The sequence below is a fragment of the Nuphar pumila genome, chromosome 6 (genome assembly GCF_984573655.1).
Source record: "Nuphar pumila chromosome 6, dmNupPumi1.hap1.1, whole genome shotgun sequence".
Classification (NCBI taxonomy): Eukaryota; Viridiplantae; Streptophyta; class Magnoliopsida; order Nymphaeales; family Nymphaeaceae; genus Nuphar; species Nuphar pumila.
The window spans coordinates 30,366,403-30,389,486 of NC_143254.1; the positions used below are offsets into that span (position 1 = coordinate 30,366,403).

Genomic DNA, 23,084 nt, shown 5'->3' on the forward strand with positions numbered 1-23,084 from the left:
CGAACATTGTTTTTCAAGTTGCAAACATGTGCAATATCCTTAAGGAAATACATATTTTTGAGGTATTCCCAATTCTTATTGGCATGCTCAATTTTTGCAAGATTAGAATATTTTTTAATATCGACACTATTAATGAGCCAAGACATAATTTTTGGCATGTCCCATTTTTTCACTTTTTTCATTTTTTTCATAGTTGACTATGGTTAGTTATTTCACCATATAAAAGAGACCTTTTTCTCGTTCTCCACCTTAGTGAGAACTAGTTTAGGCTCTGGGTCGGATCCATCCACTAATCCCTACAACCCTTTTCTACAAATATGATGCATCATAATTGAATACTGCATTACATAGTTTGTATCGTTAAGTTTAATAAGCATGATGGTGACAATTTCTTTGTCATCCATTTTTATAAAGGAGAAAAAAGATGGAGAGAAAGAGATGAGATGAAAAAGAGAGATAGATGTACAGAAAGAGCGAGAGCATGAGCACTACACCACGAACTTTGAGTAGGATTAATGATCACCCGAACCAAAGAATCAAGTCAATATTCAAGAGGGCAATACACGATCACACAAACACTTGAATGTGAATCACAAATGAGCAAGTACCACCAAGCTCTAATACCATGTAATAAACCAATAGCATTCAATCACGAACAAAATGTCCACCAAAAATCAAAATAGACAAGCACAAAAGTGGTCACTAAGGACACACTCACAAAACCCACAAAGGGCACACACAAAAAAGGCTCACAATATAAAAAATATATTTTATTAATATAACACAAGTATGCAAGAAGCATACTCTGAATGGGGGGAGGATCCCCTATTTATATACATAGGAGAGAGGAGAGGGAGAGAGTAATGAGAGAGTAGAGAGAGACCTTCTTGCTGTTAGACCAGCTTTAATGGCTAGTCAAAGTCAACTTAAGTTGACCAAAAATACATTAAATAAAAGAATAAAAAATAAAGAGGAAACAAATATATTATATATGTATATGTATATGTATACATATGTATGTATATGTGTATATATACACACACAAATGGGTACATATTTTAACAGTATTTAGGTTGCACTTGGCTATTACATATAGAGAAGAGGAGGAAAATATTTTTTTGATTTTCTTGAAGTTGAATAATCTGAAATTTTACCTATTTCTTGTTATTGCTTTCTTTTATTTCTAGTCTTAAAAGCAACTAAATTGAATACTAAGGTTTTTTGTCATGAAAACCTATGCCAATTAGTTGAGAAAAAAGAAAATGTACTGCAGTCCAAATGATGTGAGAGCCAAGCAAAAATGATTTCTTGTGAAGGTTCATAGCAGTAAGTGGAGTCAGTTTGATGCGTGTGGTCCTTGAATTTAGCATCCAATATTAAGTTAGCAGACTTCAATTAATAGGTGTACATCCTTTCAAAGTACCTTGCTCATTAATTCAGTTATAATTTATGTTAATTAACTCATTTATTTATGCTTTGTTGTAGTTATTGCTTTGAGAGGCTCTACCTTATGTATTGGTTTTTATTTTCGATAATCAAAATACTGAAACTTCAATGAAATATTTAGGGAATGACAAGTTGTCATTCCCAGGCGTGCAAGCAAGTCTATGATGGAGATATTAAGAGTCTCATGTATGAAAAGGCTCACGTCCTCACTGCAACAACCAATCTGAGCAAAGTTTTCTGAGTCCATTTAGTTTTTGCTCAATAATGGATCTTAGATGAACACATGACTAGTATGGTAAGGTTTATACAATTCCTTGAGGATCATTCCTTTCTCTCCGGATGCCTCACCATGCAGTGAAGAACTACCAACCTGAATTATCACTTCTCTACTCTTGCCTGGAGTCATCTTTCTAAAACGAGCATCCTACAGTTTTTAGTCATTTTCCCTTCCCCATTGAAAGCTAGATTTGCATTCTTTACAGAAGCATGCAATGACCCATATGATTCTCTTACCTTGGCTGTTATTCATGGTGATGCTTATGTTATGATAATTACGGAGGTACTAGCAATTAGGATTTTCTGGATAAGCTGATGGTCCACACTTTAGTTTTGGTTAGCCTCTAGTCCTTCCAAGATTTTGTGGAGGTTCTCCTATTCCTGCATTTTCCTTCAAGTGATCCACCACTAGCTTCCAAGTAATCCTCATGGAGTCACAGGCTTCACTTTTAGTCGTTCATCTTTTACGAATACACCCTGTTCTCTGCTTGCTTTTTGAGGTTTGCTTGGCCTGTTAGAGATATCTGGAATTTAGACTGCTCTATTAGTGCCTAAAATCATTTCTGTAACAGCTAGCAAAAGAGCAACGACTATGCATGACAGCTAACAAATGGATGCAGAACTTTTCTTTGCTCAATTCTAAGCACACATGATTATCTTAAAATCATCATATCATTTTATATCCTCGAAGGGCCTATGTTTGACAAAGAACAAACCCTAGCAGGAACTTAATAGTTTCATTCCTCAAATTTGATTCATATGCATGAGATTTATCCAATTTGAGAATTTAAAACTGATCAGGTGCTTGTGCAGGGATAAAACATACTAGTGTTGCATACAAAAACAACTGAAAACATTGGAATTTGGTCAGAGTATAAAAATCATGGCATTTTCCATCCATGTTTGAATGTGTTGCAGGTTCCTGCGCCATCCCTCCAGATTCTGTTCTGCTGTTTGACGTGGAGTTTGTTGGTGTGGCTTAACGAGAGCTTAACACGAGTCCCCTGCTTGCCATTTATTTCAAGCGGTGCTTCTATTAAAGGCAAAATTATGATTTAGCACAACATTTACATTTAGGTGGATCGAATATATATATATATATATATATATATATATATATATATATATATATATATATGGAGAGAGAGAGAGACTTTTGAATGCAAAGCCTCAGAAATATTGGTTCCTATTCAAAGTTTAATATGCTGCATTATGTTTCTTTGATTGGCAATATGCTGCATTACGTAGTGTTCTAATCATGGTAACAAAATCCACCATGGTAGCGTTCCCCATCTCTCTTGGTAAGGAACTTCCATATAACCAAAGCTGTGGATCTTAGGGTTCAAAGGGGATTTGCTTGATATTGTTAGATATGGAACCACCAAAACGGGGTGGGAACCTTGGCTCAGATTTGGATAAGACCTGTCATGTTCTGCCGGTGTTGATCATGTTGAGCGTGAGTTTTATATTTGATCCATTTTGACAACAAAAGTTGGCACTTTCATGAAAGTTAGAGGCAGTTAAGCTGGTTGGTTAGCACGAACACCTAGAACCAACAACTCTGTTTGGTAGCAGGTAGTTGGGACGACGAGGTGGTGGTGGATTGGGGGAATGAAGTTGCAAAGGTAGCTTAATGGAAATGAGAAAGGAGATGAGACAACCTCTCCATATTTGTGCTAAAATCAGGAATTGGTAAGGTAGCTGCCAATTCCGTAAATCGATAGCTTCCAGTTATCCAAATCCATAAACTCCATCCAACTCCAGCTCCCAAACAGAGCCTTAAATGTGGTAGCCGCCAATTCCAGAAATCGATGGTTTGCTTTTCCAAATTCATAAACTCCGTGGTGACTCCCTTGGGGAAGGGGAAAGCCCACAGAGTTTTATGCTGTTAGGACAGTGACAGTAAGTACAGCAAGTAGAGCCAGCGTGGCTAGGTCTATGTTCTTGGGGGCTGTTTCTCGTGTAAATATAAAAAAAAATCCATAAACTCCATCAACTCCCAGCTCCCAAACAGAGCTTAAGATTACTTGGCTACTACAGGATCCACATCTCACTACAACCAGACCCGGTCAGCCTACACTTAACCCAAATCTAGATCAAACTGCACCACGTCAGTCTGAATATTTCTTGCTAAAACTAGACACTGTTTCATCTGAGAAAGATACAATTTGGTATGCAGGTTAGATCATGGTACTAATGCGACATGCATCTGCCCTCATTGACATTAGGTCTTTCCAGGTTTATTGATTTTTTTTAAGGAAAAAAAATTTAGACCAATTCTCGATTTATGCATCTCATCCTTGCTCAGGTCATGCGGATCTTCTCTATATTGTTCCAGTTTTATTGGATCTCTGAAGAGACTTCCAAATCTAATGATTAAAAATGTGAAAAATATGTACAAAGTGAATTCCAAATTTACAACCTATATCTAGTAAAAAGAACACAATAAATTGCTAGTGCCAGATTTGATATGATTGATCAACGAAAAATGACCATATTATACGGATAATTTGATCTGATTCTCTAAAAACCTTACAATTTTTTATTCTTTTGATATCCAAAATCACAAATATCTGACATTGTTAGGACCCTTTTACCATTTGCAATTGCGAATTGAGCCCTTATTGTGATAAAATTGTACAACCCATCGGCTAGTTTCAACTCCCACTTAAATCCAAAATTATAGGTTTTTTGTGCGGACCTCATGAACTCGCATAAATTTATTTGCGATTTTTTTGGTGAACTGCAATCACCAAAATTGCAAATATCCTACGCTTTCGCATATGTCAATATTTTGCATAAATATATTTGCAAAAATACACTTAAACTAAAACCACTAAAATTAAATATATCATACATTTTTGCATAAATATTTTTGTGACAATATTATTGATTTGCAAAAATCTTTCTGTTTCACAATTATTTTAGCGGTTATGCAAAACATTAAGTTTTTCGCAAATGAATTGGGTATTTTTTGTTTTAGTTGTTTTAGCGGTTATGCAAAACATTAAGTTTTTATCAAAACAATTGAATTTTTACGAATCAGTAGGATTTTTCAAATATATTTATGCAAATTTGTGAATTATATGCGAAAAAGTATGATATATGCAATTTTAATGGCTTCAGTTTAAGTGAATATATGTTTAAGTAAATTTATGAATTATTTGTAATTTTAGTAGTTTCAATTTTTTAAATGAAGTTTCATATATAACAACCCAAATAACAATAAATGTAAGCAAATAAACATTCAAATAATTTGAAAATATATAAGCATATAAACAATGACATTATATACAAATTAGTCAATAGTGCTTTCAGTTTAAACATTCAAATCATTTAAACAATGACATATATACAAATCAATGACATTCAAATAACTTTATATAAAAATTCATTCATAAAAATATTCAAATAACATTATATACAATTCAATGAGTTATAATGTTGATATTCAAATACATACAAAAAAAGCAATCAAATGAATTTCTATTGTTGAGGATGTTATGATTGCTACAATGTAGCTTCTTGCTGACCTTATTTGTGTTATTCAAACGGCCAACATGAGTATGTATCATATCTTCTTGAGTATGTATTATATTCTTCAACATGCAGATTTCTTCAAGTACAAGAGTCAACTCTCCCTTCGATCAACTTACAGTCTTTTGTGTTTTTGTCCAACTTTCTCCTCCTTCTGAAAGGCCCTCTTTGTCGTTGAAGAATATGCAATCTACTGTACGACTACAAAATCATCATTAGTAGCACATGCTATAGACGACAAGCCGGTGTCTTTGCTGCCCTCACCTCAGACTTGAAGTTTGGAAAAGAATATCGTGGGGTAATTCTTCATCCGATCCTTCGTGGCATGCGATATAAATTTGTTAATAAGGGCATCTAGTTGATTATTGAACAAACCCAAACTACTGAACGACTCAGCTGGCCATTTGATGCCCAACTTCATTTATATTGTGCAACCAAATATCCTTCATCGTGATAACCTTTACTCCCATAACTACATCAACATTTTCTTTCTCCTCCAATGCACCTTCATAAGGGCACCGGTTTACCTATATTTTCTTTATGTTTAGACCTACATACATGCATTTATTGAAAAAATATACAAAATATCAATAACAATACTTACGTTTATCCTAGTCAGCCTACGAAGTAATGGAGCACATTCGACATGTGATATGCGAGGAACCATCAATCTTCGATCATAGCCCTCTTTGTTGCATGACTGACTCCACATTGCGGCATATAAAAATTTATGGTCAACGTCACACATCTAGGGCCTTTCAATAGATATATGCTCTCATATTAAAACTTATGTAACAATGATTAACAAAGATTAATATACAATATGTATCAAAACATAGTATATGAATAACTATAAATCAAAAGTTTAGGTACAATGAAGGAATAAATACCTCCAACAACACCGACATCTCGACAAAGTTTTTTCTTCTGCTCCTTATGCTACTTAAACTTGGATACAAGTGTGCAAGTGTGGATGCTCTTCATGCATATTGATCGACGTGATCCAAGTCTTCTAACAGTTCGATGTATGATGCATGGACAAACTTTCTACCAGTGTCAATATAGCTCTTAAGCCATGAAAACTTGATCTTATCGGCTTCAAATGCATAAACATTTGCTTGCAAATAAATATCACACAAGTGTTTAAAATTTTCTCATAGTTGTCTATTATCTGGCTCTCCATGACACTTCAGTTTGGTGATTTGTGCCACATTCTCCAACGTGATGGTCATTTTAAGATCTCCAAGCTGGAATGTATTACTTATCAGATTCTAAAACTGCACAACGGCCTCTAAGAGGGGGTGACTGATGTTCCATAGAGTGATCTTTAAGAATTTGCGAAAATACATTTGATCCAATAACTCCTTCTCTTTCTCCATTAGTATTAAAAGCCATTGGTATGCTTGGTTCCAGTAGAACTGGTGCATGCAGAATGTTGGCTCTTCTGAATTAATTGGCTGAAAATCCTGAAATCCAAATTAATTTTACTGAAATTAATCAATTTCAATTATTATATATATATACCAATTTATTCAATGAAATCAATTAGTTTTAATGAATTTCTACATGTTTTACATATATATGACAAACTAATCAATCACATTCATAGATAGTAGCAACATTAAATTAATTAATTATTGAATATATACATGTATTATAATATTTTTTTATTAAACTAATCAATTTTGGCCAGCCATGACCCATTTATAGTTGGTCATTTTGGCCTCTTAAAGGCCCTTTATGGGTGGCCTTGGGTTGGGGCCTATATAAACACTAACCCTCTCCCATTTCTTTCATCCCTCACTGCTCTCCTTATATATATATATATATATATATATATCATGAGTGGTCTCTACTCTCTCTATGAGCTCTGCTTCTTCTCTCCTCTTTTGGTTATCAAAATTCAGAGTATGAATTTAGTTATTATTTGGATCCAGGTCTAGTTGTTATCTCGATTTGGTTAACTCAAGTTCAGTTAGCCCAAACTTGTTTGATCTCGATCTGATTAGCCTAAATCCAGTTAGGATCCAGATCTACCTATATCCAAGTTGGAATTCAAATCTATACTCATATCCATACTTAGGATCTCGGTTCTTGTTCGGATCTCTATCTAGGATCTAGATCTAGTTGTTTAGATCCCTACCCAGTATCCATATTTGGTTACTAATCAAACCCATATCTAGTTGTTCAGATCTTGATCCAATTTTTATTTAGATCTAGATCCAATTGCTATTTACCCATTTGGTGTTTAAATTCATCACTAAGATCCCAATCAAGTTATTGTTCAGATCCATAGCCACTAGCAATTTAGATCCATATCTAAGCCCAAGATTCATACCCAATTCAAATCTAGATCTTTCTATTCTAGTCAAGAGGTTGTTCAGGGTGATCCGTGTCGAGGTTATCAGTCTTACTCGGTGCAGGGCTTGAAATAATTTTTGCGAGTAAGCAAAAGCTCGATTGTATCTTATGAGCATAGTTGCATGAGTACCCATTGCACCGAGGACTTAATCCTAAGTGGGGCAACTATCACTTGAAAGATAAAACGTGTATACGTGTGCCTCCAAACCTGGTTCAAGCTCAATTGCCTGGCCCATTAAGTTAAGACAATATTTCCAATAATTTTCAAGCGATATTCTTGCAAAATGACGATTGTGAATATTGTAAACCAGGAGTTGCTTAAGTTGTCTCAGTTTGATGGCACAAATTTCAAACAATGTCAACACAAAGTGTGCATCTTTATCACGATTGCAAAAGTTGTGTAAGTGCTCACTGAGGGCTATCCCGAAGAATAGGAGGATGAAACAATTGTTGAAAAATGCAAAATATTAAAGTGGAAGCAAGATGACTTTTTGTGTCGTTGACACATACTAAATGCACTCTTTGACACCCTTATCGACCTCTACTCAAAAGTTAGCAATGTAAAGAAGTTGTGAGAAGCCCTTGAAAGCAAGTACCAAATAGAGGTTGCAAAAAATTCTAAGTTTTTAGTTAACAAGTATATGAATTTTAAATTCTTTGATGATACGCCATTGCTACCTCAAGTCTATGAGATGCAAATCTTGGTTAGTCAGATCAAGTCTGAGAATATGAAACTTGATGAATCATTTTAGGTGGACGAAATCATTGGGAGATTTCCCCCATCTTGAAAAGATTATCGAAATGAATTGAAACATAAGAATAAAGAGTTTACCTTAGAAAAACTTTTTCAACATCTTAGAATCGAGGAGGAAGCTCGATCTCAAGATAAGAAAGATGAAGTAAAAGAAGTTCATGTTAAGGCAAACATGGTTGAACATAAACCAAGGTTTAAACCCGAACTTAAGAACAATAACAAAGAATCCAAGTTCATTGCTAAGAAGAAAAATAATATTTTTTGCTATACTTGTGGAAAACCGGGTCACTATGCACGAGAATGCTGACACATTAATTTAATGATAATAAAACTAGTAAACTCGATGATGATTTAGTGGCTATAGTTAGTGATATGTTTATGATTAATTTGAATAAAGAGTGATATGTGGATTTTGGATCGACAATCTATTCATGCAATGATAGAAGTATGTTTATAACATATAAAACCGTGGGGGGAAGATCATATGATTTATATGAAAGATAAATATGAAGTTAAAGTTCATGAAAAATGGAGTGTGAAACTTCATTTCACCTCTGAGAAATGCTTAACCATTCAAAATGTGTATCATGTACCTATTATCAAGAAAGATCTTATATCTACCTATCTGCATATAACTCAAAATTTCAAAGTTGTAATAGAATACGATAGTATTATACTATTGAAGAACTACAAGTTTGTAGGCAAAGGCTATGCTACCAATGAGTTGTTTAAACTCAATTTGATTAATAAAGTTGATTATTGACTCATGATTTATGGCATACTAGACTAGAACATGTAAATTATAAGTCTTTAAGGAGCATGAGTAACTTAAGACTTATTCCTAAATATAAATTTGAACACATTAGAAAATATGATGTCTAAATTATTAGATTTAATACATAGTGATGTATGTGATTTAAAAAAATACTCAAACTCGTGGGGGTAACAATTATTTTATAACCTTTAATGATGATTTCACAAAATATGCTATGTCTATCTCATGAAATCAAAAGATGAGTTATTTGAAAATTTTAAGATTTTCAAGGTTGAGGTTGGAAGCTTTCATAATTGCAAAATAGTAATGTTATAATTATTTGCTCCTATGTAGATGATATGATAATCATGAGTAATAATGTAGAATGCATAAATAATACCAAAAGTTTTCTTTTATCTAAATTTGACATCAAAGACATGAGTTTAGCAGATGTCATGCTTGATATTAAACTAAATTAGACATAGAATGGTTATGCATTGACTCAATCCCCTACTATATTGAGAAAATCTTGAGAAAAAATAATCATTATGATTGTAAGCATATTGTTACTCTGATTGATCCTAGTGTTAAGCTATCAATTAACATTAGAAGAAACATATCCCAATTAGAGTATGCAAGTATTATGGGTTGTCTTATATATGCTATGAATAAAACTAAACCAGACATAACTGTCAATATGAGCAAGTTTAGCTGATAAACTAGCAATCCAGGACAAGGGCATTATAATGCTATATATATAGAGTCCTAAAGTACTTGAGAGGAACTCTAGAATATGGAATATTTTATGAAAGAAAACTCGTTGTACTTGAAGAGTAAAATGATCCAAACTGAAATTTTGATTTCAATGAGTCATTGTCCACAAATGGTTGGAAATTTATCCTTAGATCTGAATCAATTGTTTGAGGATCCAAAAAGCAAACTTTGATAACTCATTTAAAAAATGAAAGCAGAATTGATAGTACTAGCATCGATTAGTATAGAAGCTGAGTGGCTGAGGAATCTCTTAATGGAGATACCATTAAGAGATAAGTTAGTACCTTCAATAGCTATGTGTTGCGATAGACAAAAACTATATACAAAGCGAAAAGTAATATTTATGATAGAAAATCTAGACATATCAGTTTAAAGCATAATTATGTGAATAGTTTACTCAATCAAGGAGTAATCTTAATTGAATAAGTGAAATCTTATTAAAACTTAGCGGATCTATTGACAAAGGAACTTTCTTGAGATATCGTATTTAAGACATCTAGGAGAATGAGGTTAAAGTCTATAAAAGCAATCATCGTTGACGAAAACCCAACCACATGATAAGGGTCAAACCATGTTGATCATGCATATAGTTTGCATCATATACATATATTTTTATGCATGATCTAGCAAAAAATTATATTAAAAACTCATTCTTATCAGTGTTTTTGAGAAATTGCTTTGAAACTCAAAATAAAGATAAAATCGCATTTTTAAACCTTTCTCTACATTTTTCAGTATTTTTATTAGTTTAGGACTTTTTAATTATTAGTCTAATTAGTTTAGAAGTGCTCAACTAATGTTTTAGTCTGTTTAGAAGTTCTCTTTAGGGAAACACATTTCTTAGAAGTAGGCTTTTCAAAATTTTCAAAAACTAATTAGACTTCTTCTGAAAATTTGTGTAACCTAATGTGTGCTATAAAATCTTCTTTTTCAGAAGAGAGGGTGTCTCCCTCTTGAGAAAAAATGTGATCTCCTTCTCTCTCTCTCTTCTCTTCCTCCTCCTTTTCGTTCTCAACCGGTTCTCCCTTTTGCTCTTCCTTTCTTTCCTGTTCTCTTCTTGCTTCTAATCTCTTCTAGTACGAGTTCTTCTTGTCCTCATCATCAGAGGCACGTGCAGATATGAAGAAAGACCGTTTCTTCTTCTCAACCCCTCCATCAGAGGTGAATCGTGAGGTTTGTTTCTTCTCCCTCGTCTCTCCATAGTTGCTTAGTTATATTAGTTTTTCTTGTTTATTTCATAGAATACATTTATACTAGTTCGTCATTGCATATAGCATAGTTTAATCTTCGGATACTTGTTGCATTTAGTTTAGATTGCTTGCTTTTATTCATTGCAAAAAAGTAAAAAATATATATAGATCTCATATCTAGCATTGCATATACCGTAGTTTAGTTTTTGTCATGTCATTGCAGGCAAACTAACAGAGATCGTTACGTTTAAAATAATTTCTTTTTATGATTTTCATGATTTTTAGATAGTTTAGGATTAGATTTAGTCTAGATTCAATTTAGATCAGTTTCTTTAATTTGATACTTGTTAAATTAATTATTTAGATTAAAATAAAAATAACTGGTTTAGGATTTTTGCAGTTTCTTTTAATTCCTTTTAAATTTCGTGATTAGATATGAATATTTATAGTTTATTTTCAATATTTGGTTAGTTTAGTTAGTGTTAATTTATGTTCTTGATTTGGTTTAATTGCTTTAGTTATTTTTTATTCAATTATTTGATTAAAATAGAAATTGGTAGATAGAATATAGATTGGTTAATTAGAGTTTTTATATTTTAATCAAATAACTTATATTTAATTCTTGTTCTTTATTAGTTAAATCTCTATATTTTCATTCCAGAATTTTGATTTCAGTTATAGTTTAATATTAGTTAATTCAGTTGGTCAGTTAGTTTTATTTCTACGTTAGTTTTAATTAGCTTAGTCTTTGATCTTGCATGTAAGGTAGTTAGTTATCAATGGCCGATTTCTTCCTTTTTATTCATTGTTATTAATTAGATTGAATAGGTTAGTTTCTTTATTATATTTTCAGATTTGCTATTAGTTTTAGAATTTTATACCGTACAACATGCTAGTATTAATTTGTTACATTAGTTTGTTAGCTTATTAGTTATTCTTATTTGCTAATTAGTTCAATTCATGAATCTTAGTTAATTTGGTGAGTTGCTTGTTTGCTTTATTAGATTAGATAGTGTAAGTTAGTTTTTATTTTGTTATTTGTTAAAGTTAATTTGTTGAAGTTAATTTGTTGATTCTGTACAGTTAGTTTGTTATTATTTTATGTCATTTAGTATATTAGTTAGTTTGCTAGTTTTTATTTAAGTTACTCATTCTTACATTCTTAGATAGTTCAAATCTTGATTTTTGGTTAGCTTGTTTTCATGCTTTCTTAGTTAGTTTGTTTTAATTCATTTCAAGATTACATAGTTTGTTATTAGTCTGTTATTTAGTTAGTTAGTTATCACATGTTAGTCACTTAGTTTGTTACATTTTAGTTAGTTATTTGTTACAAGTTGTTATAGTTTGTTAGATTAGTTTCTTGCTTGAAATATTAGATTTTGGTATTGTTTCTTTGCTTGGTTCTGCTCATTTTGTGTTTTTGTTTTGCAGGAAAGCAGTTGAACTGCGATAGGCCCTCAAAAATATCTCTGAAGAGCCTTCTGAGGTCCCTCACAGATCCCTTAAAGGTTCCTAAAAGACCCCTAAGAGAGCTCTTATCAAGTGAGCAAAGAGTAAATGAACCTACAGATCAAATACTAGTAGCTTTTATAAGCTTGCTGATTAAAGGAAAGCAGTAAAGATCAAAGGGATTAAAGCTTAAGTAACTGAAGACCTTTTTTCTCTTTTCTTTTAGATTAGGTTTATTTAATTTATTAATTTAGGTTTGTATAAGGCCATTAATTATTTTTTTTGGACCCTCCGCAAGAGGGTAACACATTGTAATAGTTAGTTATTTTTATTTTTAAGGTAATAAAGCTTACAATTTGTGTGGAATATAAAGTTTTCTCCTATTTCCTAAGTTTGACCCGGATCTCACCCTAGTGTGAGCCGATTTTTAGTATTTCGTGTCTGGCTTTCACAAAACCGTTTTTATCAAAACTATCTTTTAAAAATCTACTTCATAAATCTAACACCACATGTCAACTTGTTTAATGGAAAGACCAAGTCTCTGACTGATTGGATTAAGAACTTATTATTTTTTTCATTCCTAATGTCAAGTACTCGAAACCTGTGTAAAAAGGTTGAGTTCAAATTGAACTCATAATAAGATCCATAAGCTTTGTGGTTGGGGTGTTTCAAACAAGTTTACACCCTTAATAGACTTACCTATATGAGTGTGAAGGTGAGGGTCACCGTATATGAGACTTGATCTTTGTCTCTAGAGCACTCATGAAACTAAGGTACAACACAAGAGTCTTAATGTGCGACTTCTATATATTGGTAGACACATTATGACCACCTGAAGTAAAAATGCGTGTTACGATGTCTGAAAAGTCAATTAGGATTCTCAATTCAAAGTTAATGCTATTGAGATCCCAGGCTGACTAAAACTAAGTAATATTAATGTGGGGGTTTAAATAAAAAATGTACCTTCACTTATGCACTAAATCTTCACGAGCAGCCTCAGTAGTCCTCTTCTATAATTTTGATCTACATAGGGGATTGCTAAAATTTTATGTATTCTCACTATTTTTCATTTTCCCTAAGTTTGCAGGTAATGGGTTCCCTATAAAAGTTTAGTCCTATATTGAAGGTTTTTGACAAAACTCTTGTCTTTGTATAGAGGGGTGGTTCCTTAAAGGGCAAGACCCTCAAAGGCATTAGATCTTAGGCATATGCATTACTTTATTTTTAGATCTTGGATCATAGATTTTGACCTTGATCTTGACCTTTGACTTTGGACTTAGACTTGTATTTGGATTTAAATTTTGATTGGACTTATCCTTTTAGTACTTGAGAAGGATTTAATCCTCAAGTTTAAATCTGACTTTGACCAACTCATTTATTGTCTTTGACTTTGTATTAAACCTATTCAGATATTTTTGGATTTTATTTGGATCTGTTTGGACCAAGCCCAATGGTTTTGCATGGGCATTTATGGTTCAAAATTGTTCATTAGCTGCCCCTTATCCTTGACTTGTTGACCATTGGCCTTTTGACTCGATCAAGGTCGATCTTGACCGTTTAAGGATAATTTTGGACCCTATTTGGGTGCCCTTCTTAGCCATTCATTTGGCCTTTTATGGCTGGCCATTTTGGCCAGCCATGATCCATTTATAGTTGTCATTTTGACTTCTTAAAGGTCCTTTACGACATTTATAAATGGCCTTGTGTTGGGGCTTATATATAAACACCAGTCCTCTCCCATTTCTCTCATTTCTCATTGCTCTCCTTTCCTCTCTCTCTCTCTCAAGTGCTCTCTCCACCAGCTCTGCTTCCTCTCTCCTCTTTTAGTTCTCAAAGTTTGGAGTTCAGATCAAGTTACTATTTGGATCTAGGTCTAGTTGCTATATCAATTCGGTTAGCCCATATTCAGTTAGACCAAACTCGTTTGGTCTCGATCTGGTTAGCCCAAATTCAGTTGAAATTCAGATCCAATTAGGATCTAGATTCATACTTGTATCCATACTCAAGATCCAGATCTGGTTCTTGTTTGGATCTTTATTCAGAATCTAGATCTAGTTGTTATTTGAATCCCTATCCAATATCTAAATCTAGTTACTGATCATACCCACAAATTCTTATTCAAATCTAGAATTAGTTGCTATTTGGATCTAGATCCAATTGCTATTAAGACTCAGATCCATATGCTATCCATACTCGGTTGGTGTTCAGATCCATCACTAAGATCCCAATCAAGTTGTTGTTCTTAGCCATACCCACTAGTAGTTTGGATCAATACTCATATCCAAACTCAAAATTCATACCCAATTCATACCTAGATCTTCCTATCCTAATCAAGAGGTTGTTTAAGGTGTTTCTTGTCGAAGTTATCGGTCTCACATAGTATAGGGCATGGATTGATTTTTTGCGAGTAGGTGAAAGTTCAGTTGTATCTTGGGAGCATAGTTGCATAAGTATCCATTGCAATGAGGACTTGATCCTAAGTGGGGCAACTATCGCTTGAAAGATAGTGCATGTATACGTGTGTCTCCGAGCATACTTGGTTCAAGTTCAGTTGCCTGACTCTCTAAGTTAAAGTAAAATTTTCAATAACTAGTTCAACTAATTGGGGCTAAAAATCCTTTCTGAATCTGTTTGGATTTGTGCTAGTTCGACCTCAAGATTTTACCAACTGAAGGTCAGCTAATGTGCAATCGGTGACAGGGGGATTTTTTCTTGGATTATCCAAAAAAATGCCAAAATGTTGTGATATTTCAAAATATCACCATATTATGGTTTAAATATAAATGTGGCTACTTGATTGAGGTATTTATGTTTATACATCCATACACCTTGAGAAAAGTACAACCCATTTTATGTTTATAATTTTTTTTTTGTTTTTTTTTATTGATCATTTTGGAAGATATGGCTGAGCTGGGGGCGGGGGAAGAGTTTCAAAACTGGGTTGAAAACCCTGTTTTGCACAAGCCAGGTTTACCCAAAACCTTGTCCAGCGGCACCCAAACAGCCACCAAACCAGGTTTTGGGTGTAAAACCTAGTTTACCAAAACCTGATTTTAAGTGTCATTCAAACGGTAGCTAAAGCATTTTAACCTTTCATGAACAACATGGTCTACATGGAAGAATTGTTATATTATCAACTGCTTTAACTTGTTGACAAGCCAGACATTTACATACAAATCAAGTAATTTCTTTTTTCATGTTATTCCATAAATACTTGTTTTATAAATTTTATACTGCCCAGATGCATAGAGTGTTGGACACAATGAGCTTCTTCAAAAGTTCTTTCTTTGTACTTGCATCATTTGGAACAGCTCAACACCATCTTTTCAAATATTAAAGTTAAGTTTTAATTCTTTTAAAGTTCGATCCTTTAAAATCTTCAAATTAGGATCTTTTTCCTGTATGCCTCTTCGATTCTTTAGATGAGTATTGGTTGAATAAATTTGCTATTATACGAGTCATTGTCCCAATGTTTTTCTGCTCAAAGCACATTTAGGTATTAGTCATTGGATATTTTTCATTTATTGTTTTGGTAGATAGGTTGTTGGGTTCTCATGAAGTGACTTGCAGTTGATTCATTTAAATGGGCAAGAACTGGTTGAACAAAGGAAATTCAAGCACAGTGTTCCTACTTAAAACAACTTAGTGACATATGGGAACAAAGTAGATAATGAAGAGAATGAGTAAAATAAAAGTTTTGCCACTTCTACAAAATGAGATAGCTCCTTTTCCTTTTGGTTTTACATAGATGTGATTAAATCTTGATTTTATCTCAATAACTATCATTATACTCTATACTTGATCATCTACATGTACTGAGAACTGGGTCACTTAATATACATTGCAGAAGTCAATTTGTAGCTTTAATTTTAGATCATAGTGTTTGTTGGTCACCCCCACCTCTACCATATTTTCAATGTTTTTTTTTAAATAGAATAAAACATTTATTTGATCCTTTCATCCTAGATTCGCTGAGGGGGTAAGGTGTTTTCTCCTTTGTCCCAGGTCTGATTCTCATTGGGTGTGGGTGCCTTTAACTGGTGGTCTCCATAAGGACTTGGGTTTCGGTGACTCTACTTGGAGTTTACCTCAAAGTAGGCGGGCCCATTAAGTGAACCAGTTCTCTGCACAAGGGTTTCTTGTCATAAAAAAATGAATAAAACACTTATATGATTATTATTTTCCTCTTTAGATTATGGCAAGAATATTTAATTTTCAGCTAATAATTCTCTTCTATCCCATTGGTTTTCCTACAATTAGACAACTGTTTATTTATTGATTTTCTTCATGCCCCCGATGTCAAGAATAATTTTAAAGAGCTTTTTAAATTTGTAATTTTGGTTTTAGATTTGTTGTTTTGAAAGATAAAATAGTTCTAGTATTTTGCCAGTTTTTTTTAAATGTGAATTTTTTTTCTGCCTATTAATCACGATCTACCAAGCAATCCAAACTCCAAAGTCTTAATTTTTTTGCTGATTAATCTCAAATGCGCTCACAAGAACAATCCCCAAGGAAACGCCGAGGATGAGTTTGGTTGCTATGCCTTAGGTTATTGATGACAACCTTAGGTCCCAACCTTGGAGTTTTACGCGGCCAGCTAAGCGACATGTATGGCAGGCTAAGCCAGTGCGACCAGGTCTTTGTGTAGGGTGCAGTTTCTTTGAGTTAACGCCTTAGGTTATTGATGACAGTCTTAGGTCCCAACCTTGGAGTTTTACGCGGCCAGCTAAGCGACATGTATGGCAGGCTAAGCCAGTGCGACCAGGTCTTTGTGTAGAGTGCAGTTTCTTTGAGTTATCAATCTAAAAAAAGGACTCAGGGATGTTGAGCCCTTCTGAATAATGAGGAAGGGTGGGAACCCCCTCTTACTAAAGGGGCATGCACTAAGTGGTGCTACATGGTTGGGTTCCTATTAACGGGGACACGACTTGTTTGGTAGGAGCAGTTAGTGCACGTCACCTAGTTAGTGCATGTCACCTTGTGTTGGGACGTTGCAGGTTCAAAACCCAATGGTATAGTTTTTTTTTTTTTTTTGGATAATCAAGCTAGGGTTAGGCAAGACCCCAACTGGTACATCAATTTAAAAATACATAAATCACAAACTTCAAAAGACAGAAACCACTCCAGAGGTTTGTCCTTCCAAATTCTGTCAACAATATAGTTCTGAGAACTCGAGCATCAAATACACTGAATTATTTCTCTTATGTCTTCCTTCTAATATGGATCTAACTTCATCCATTGTATCTTTCTTAGAGGATTCAATAATAATAATATGAGATTTTTCTCTAGATCGTTGACAATGTCATACCACCATCTATGTTCCTTCTATTTCTTATTGATTCTCCTCACTAACCGGCTGTTTTAAGAACCAATTACCTTTATGATCTCTAACAACGAAACCAACCTTTAGAACATTAGTTTCTTAATTGGTAATTGATACCTTAACCCATCCCTCACACAGTGGCTTCTATCTTTCAGCATATAGCCAACCAGTGAAAATGTTATAAGTTATCCTTTCAAGATTACTATCATCTTTTCACGAATTAAATTGAGGGTGTGTGATACTACTTTCCTCTCCACTTTTCAATCCTAAAAAAATGTTTTTGTTTTTTATTTCCCATATTCCTCTCACCACCAATTGGAAGGACCACCCACGCTGATCTAATAGCTTTATTCTCTCACTTGACTTCGCCCTCCTTTTTAGAGCCTCACTAACACTAACTCGAACCTTATGATTGGTGTTAAAATATTGTGTGACTTGCTCCTATACTATCTTGGCCGTGCTTGCTAATTGAACGCTTCTTTACTTCAACATCTTTTGGGTCACCAACCTTCCTTCAATTGAGAATCCTAGAGTTAACGCCGTCGTGGGCCAATGGTTTTTGCACCAAATCATTTTTGCCAATTTGAGTGGTTTTCCGCTTACCTCTAATGGACTCCCAAGCGTCCTTTGCAGAGAAGTCCTTTCCTTCCAACCACGTCTGATTTGAGTTGGAAATAACTGTTGGGATTAACCACCACGTTGGTGGTGGTTACCCACGATGTGGGTAACGCTCCCTATGAGGTGCTCCCTTCCGTTAAACCTGAAATCAGAGGGAACGGTTACTCAACCGTTCCCATTTTGTGCTTATAAAGAGGGTTTCATAAGCAACCCGAAATGTGCGAAAATACAGAAGTTCAAGGAGGGAAGAGGTCGACTTACTGTCCGCATACAGCGGCTTGCGCTTGTGGTGGTTGCGGACATGCTGAGTTGAAGAACGCCCTTCTCCGTCAATGGCCGCCTCAAGTACGCTCTGTTTTCATTTGTTATGCAGGGCCACCGCCATAAAAGAACTCCGACTGTGCCGTCGCCGAAAATCCCCAGCCACACCCTACATTGGGTTATGGGCCCACACCCCGCTTCCGCTGCGGGGTGTGCTCCGGTTTGACCAGCAACGCAGGTCACCGTGGGGTGACCCTGCTGCTGGTCACCGGCGCCTGTCGCCGGCACCGGTGACTATCGCCGTTAGGCGACAGATTGATAAAAAAAAAAACCACTTACCTCTGTTTTGGGGGGTTTCCTGTCGGCGAGGACCCCGCCGGTGCTTCACTCCTCATCCGCCATTTAAAGCTCGGTTGGGACCGTCGCCGACGACTATTGAGTCGCCGAATTTCTGAAACAGGCTCCGGCAGTTCCCAAATTTTCACTGGCGGATGAATGGCAGCTTTCGCCGGAGAAGGAGCGCCATCAGGTGGCGGCGTTGGTCGCCGGCGGACGACAGCTTTGGTTGCCAGCAGGCGCCGGCGTGGGTCGCCGACCGACGACATTGGTCGCCGGCAATGAAAAAGGGGAAAACCCCTTATTTCTGAAAATATCGGGGTTTTCTGCCCCTTTTTCTTTAATGACAGGAATCGGATTGGGTCCGGTATTGGGTCGAACTCGGATCCGGTCATTACCGGGTCTGACCCGGATTTGGTCATTACCGGGTCAGACCCGGATCCAACATGTACCAGGTTCGACCCGGATCCGGAATGTACTGGGTCCGACCCGGATCCAGTCAGTACCGGGTCCGACCCGGATCCAGTCAGTACTGGGTCCGACCCGGATCTGGTCAATACCGGGTATGACCCGAATCCGGTATGTACAAGGTCCGACCTGGATCCAGTTGCAACCGGGTCCAACCCGGATCCGGATAACCCCGGGTGTGACCCGGATCCAGTTAGCAGTCGGGTTTGACCCGGATCCAGGAGGGTCCAGGCACTATTTGGCCTGAACCGGATCAGGGACTGACCCAGCCCCTTTTCGCGACCGGTTCAGAGCCGTTTTTGGCCGGTTCCTTCCAGTTTCTCACCGGTTCCGAGATGCTAAGACCCTGTTTTCTTAAATATAAAAAAATATAAGGGTTTTGGCATACGGTTATAGGGTTTTAATGAACTTTTGTTCATATTTGACCCGATTCATAAGGTTCAGAACCGGTTCGGACCCTTGGATGACCAGTTCGGGGCTGTTTCAGACCGGTTCAGAGTGCTTTAAGACCGGTTCATGATACATATGACTGGTTCATTCAGTTTTAGAACCATTTCGAGGGTCATATGTCTAGTCCATTCAGTTTACAGACTATTTTAAGATATTATTTTATATTGGCATTAAGGATAGTTAGATAACTTAGTGTATTCATGTCACCAAAGTGACTGAATACACGTATGTTGTCAAAATGTTATACTATCATATGGTTTTAGTCAATATTAATGTTGTGCTTATATTCATTAAACGATAGACGACCCAAAGGTAGTTTTATCGTGTTTGGAATTTAAGTAGGGTAGAATAAGGTAAATGTGTCGAGATACATCACACATGAGTATCCAAAGGTACCTTGTGTTGATGGTTTAACTTCACAAGAACCTTAGTTTTACCAAATATGGTCGGTATGCGAAGTGGTTTCGCGTGTCGGTGCTCTTACCAAAGTAGGACTCTGATGACCCCCTTCACTCGCCTGGAAAGAAGCATATCAAGGGCTTTTATTATTTTGCTTTTTCCACTAAAGTTTTAGTCTCGTATGAATGCTTCCTGATACGTGTCTTTTGTCATGCAGTTTCTAGTTCTGTGATTTTAGATGGCTCTAGCTCTATACCTTTTCTAGATGGATCCAATTTTAGTGATTAGAAAGAAACTGTTTTATTTGCATTAGGGTATATGGATCTAGATCTGACCCTAAGGATAGATGAACCCACTGCCCTCACTGATCAGAGTACTGCTGATCAAAAGATTGCTTTTGAGAAGTGGGAGCGCTCGAATAGGCTTAGCTTGTTGCTTTTGCAATCTAAAGTAGCTAAGAACATTCGAAGTGCTATCCCACAATGCAGAACAGTGAGGGAATTCATGAATGTCATTAAGGCACAGTTTGTGAGTTCAAACAAGGCCAGAGCCAGTACCCTGATGTCAAAACTGATATCTATGAAATATACTGGAGGGGGAAACATTCGCCAACACATTTTGGAAATGAGAAACATAGCGTCTCAGCTGAATGACATAAAGCTCACCATCTCTGATTCTTTCCTAGTGCATTTAGTCCTAACATCCTTACCCTTGGAATACGGACCTTTCAAAATCTCGTACAACACACATAATGATGAATGGACATTTAATGAATTCATGTCCAAGTGTGTTGAAGAAGAAGAGAGGATGAAAGGTGAGAAGGTGCAAAGTGCACATATGGCTTCTCATACGTCCAAGGTAGGACCAAGGAAGAATGCATTTAAGAGAAATGCTAGGAAGAAGCCAACTGGGGATAAGTCATCCCAAGACAAGCAATTCAACTCTGCTCCCATAAAGTGCTTCTTTTGCAAGAAGAAGGGACAAATAAAGGTAGATTGCATAAAGTACAAGAAGTGGTTGGAAAAGAGAGGTAATTTGTCATTTGTTTATCATGAATGTAATTTATTACAAATTCCTGAAAATAGCTGGTGGATTGATTCTGGTGCTACTGTTCATATTTTCAACTGTCTACAGCTGTTCCTGAGCAGAAGGGAACCAACAATGCATGAGAAAAACATCTATTCGGGAAACAAGATGCGTTCACATGTGAAGGGTGTTGGAACCTGCAGCATTACTCTGAATACGGGCGTAGTTTTAGATCTTCATGATGTCTTTTATATTCCATCGTATAGTAGAAACTTAATTTCAATTTCAAAGTTGGATAAATTTGGATATTGTTTTAAGTTTGAAAATTCCAAATTGTTCATATTCAGAAATTCAATTGAAATTGGTTCTGCATTAGTTTATGATGGTTTATATAGATTGAATGTGAAGATCCAAACTCAGAAGTCTTTGACTTCTGAATACGCATTGGTTGGAAATAAACGTAGCATGACAGATGATAAATCTTACATGCTTTGGCATTGAAGGTTAGGTCATATCTCTGAAAAGAGAATAAAGAGACTGGTAAATGAAGGGATCTTGCAATCTCTAGATTTTACTAACAATGACCCATGTGTTGATTGCATAAAGGCTAAGCATACAAACACATATAAAGAAGGTGTCAAACGTAGTAGTGAAATATTAGAAATACTTCATACGAATGTATGTGGACCATTTTCTCCCTGTTACACAGGCGAAAAATATTTCGTCACCTTTATTGATGACTATTCTCGGTATATGTATTTCTACTTGATTTTCGAAAAATCTGATGTTTTTCAGATGTTTAAAGAATTTAAGAAAGAAGTAGAGAAACAAACCGATAAGGTTATTAAAATAGTCAGGTCTGATAGAGGTGACAAATATTATGGTAGGTTTACTGAGATGGGGCAAATGGAAGGACCATTAGCGCGATTTCTTAAAGAGGAAGGCATTGTGTCTCAATATACCATGTCTGGTAGTGCCTATCAGAATGGTGTAGCTGAAAGGAGAAATCGTACGCTTAAAGAAATGGTCAAGGCCATGTTGAATTATTCAACACTTCCAATAAAGTTGTGGGGTGAAGCTTTAAGGACAGTTGTGCATATTTTGAATAAGGTTCCTACGAAATCTGTGCCTAAAACTCCTTACGAGTTGTGGACAGGTAGGAAACCATCACTGTCTTATATGCACATATGGGGATGTCCTGCAGAGGCTAAACTGTATAACCCCCACATTAAAGCCTTTGATCCAAGAACAACCAGTGGATATTTTATTGGTTATCCAGAAAGATCAAAAGGATACAGGTTTTATTGCTCATCTCACTCACCACAGATTGTTGAAACGGATAAAGCTAAATTCCTAGAAGATGGTTCAGTAAGATTGAGTGCACTTCAAAACATTGGTTTTGAGGAAATACAGGATCCAGTTTCATCACCTGTTAAGAAAAATATCGAAAGATACCACATTGTTATTCCTAATGATGGTGTGGTTGATCATTCGATTGTTAATGCACAAATCCAAAGTGAACCTATTGTGGACAATGCGGAAGAGCACGAACAGGATGATCAGGTTCAATCTGAGCTTGAGGAACGACCTGTTTGGAGATCTACAAGGATTAGGAGATCTTCCATACATCCTAATTATGTGGTGTACCTTCAGGAGCCTGGT

At 35.6% G+C, this 23,084-nt stretch overlaps 1 protein-coding gene and 1 pseudogene across 2 annotated transcripts in view; one reads left to right on the plus strand and one right to left on the minus strand.

Annotated features, from left to right (window-relative positions):
* FKBP13 (FK506-binding protein 13) overlaps positions 1 to 2,975 on the plus strand; it is a 28,455-nt gene extending 25,480 nt beyond the window's left edge. For both annotated transcript variants that reach the window (XM_090010172.1, XM_090010174.1), the window contains one exon: positions 2,641 to 2,975. In XM_090010172.1, the coding sequence (XP_089866298.1) occupies positions 2,641 to 2,705 (65 nt within the window). In that variant the 3' untranslated portion in view covers positions 2,706 to 2,975. The remainder of the gene's footprint in view (positions 1 to 2,640) is intronic.
* A 1,009-nt stretch (positions 2,976 to 3,984) lies between these two features.
* Positions 3,985 to 4,081, minus strand: LOC149834534 (U6 spliceosomal RNA; annotated as a pseudogene).
* Between the last annotated feature and the right edge of the window lie 19,003 nt (positions 4,082 to 23,084).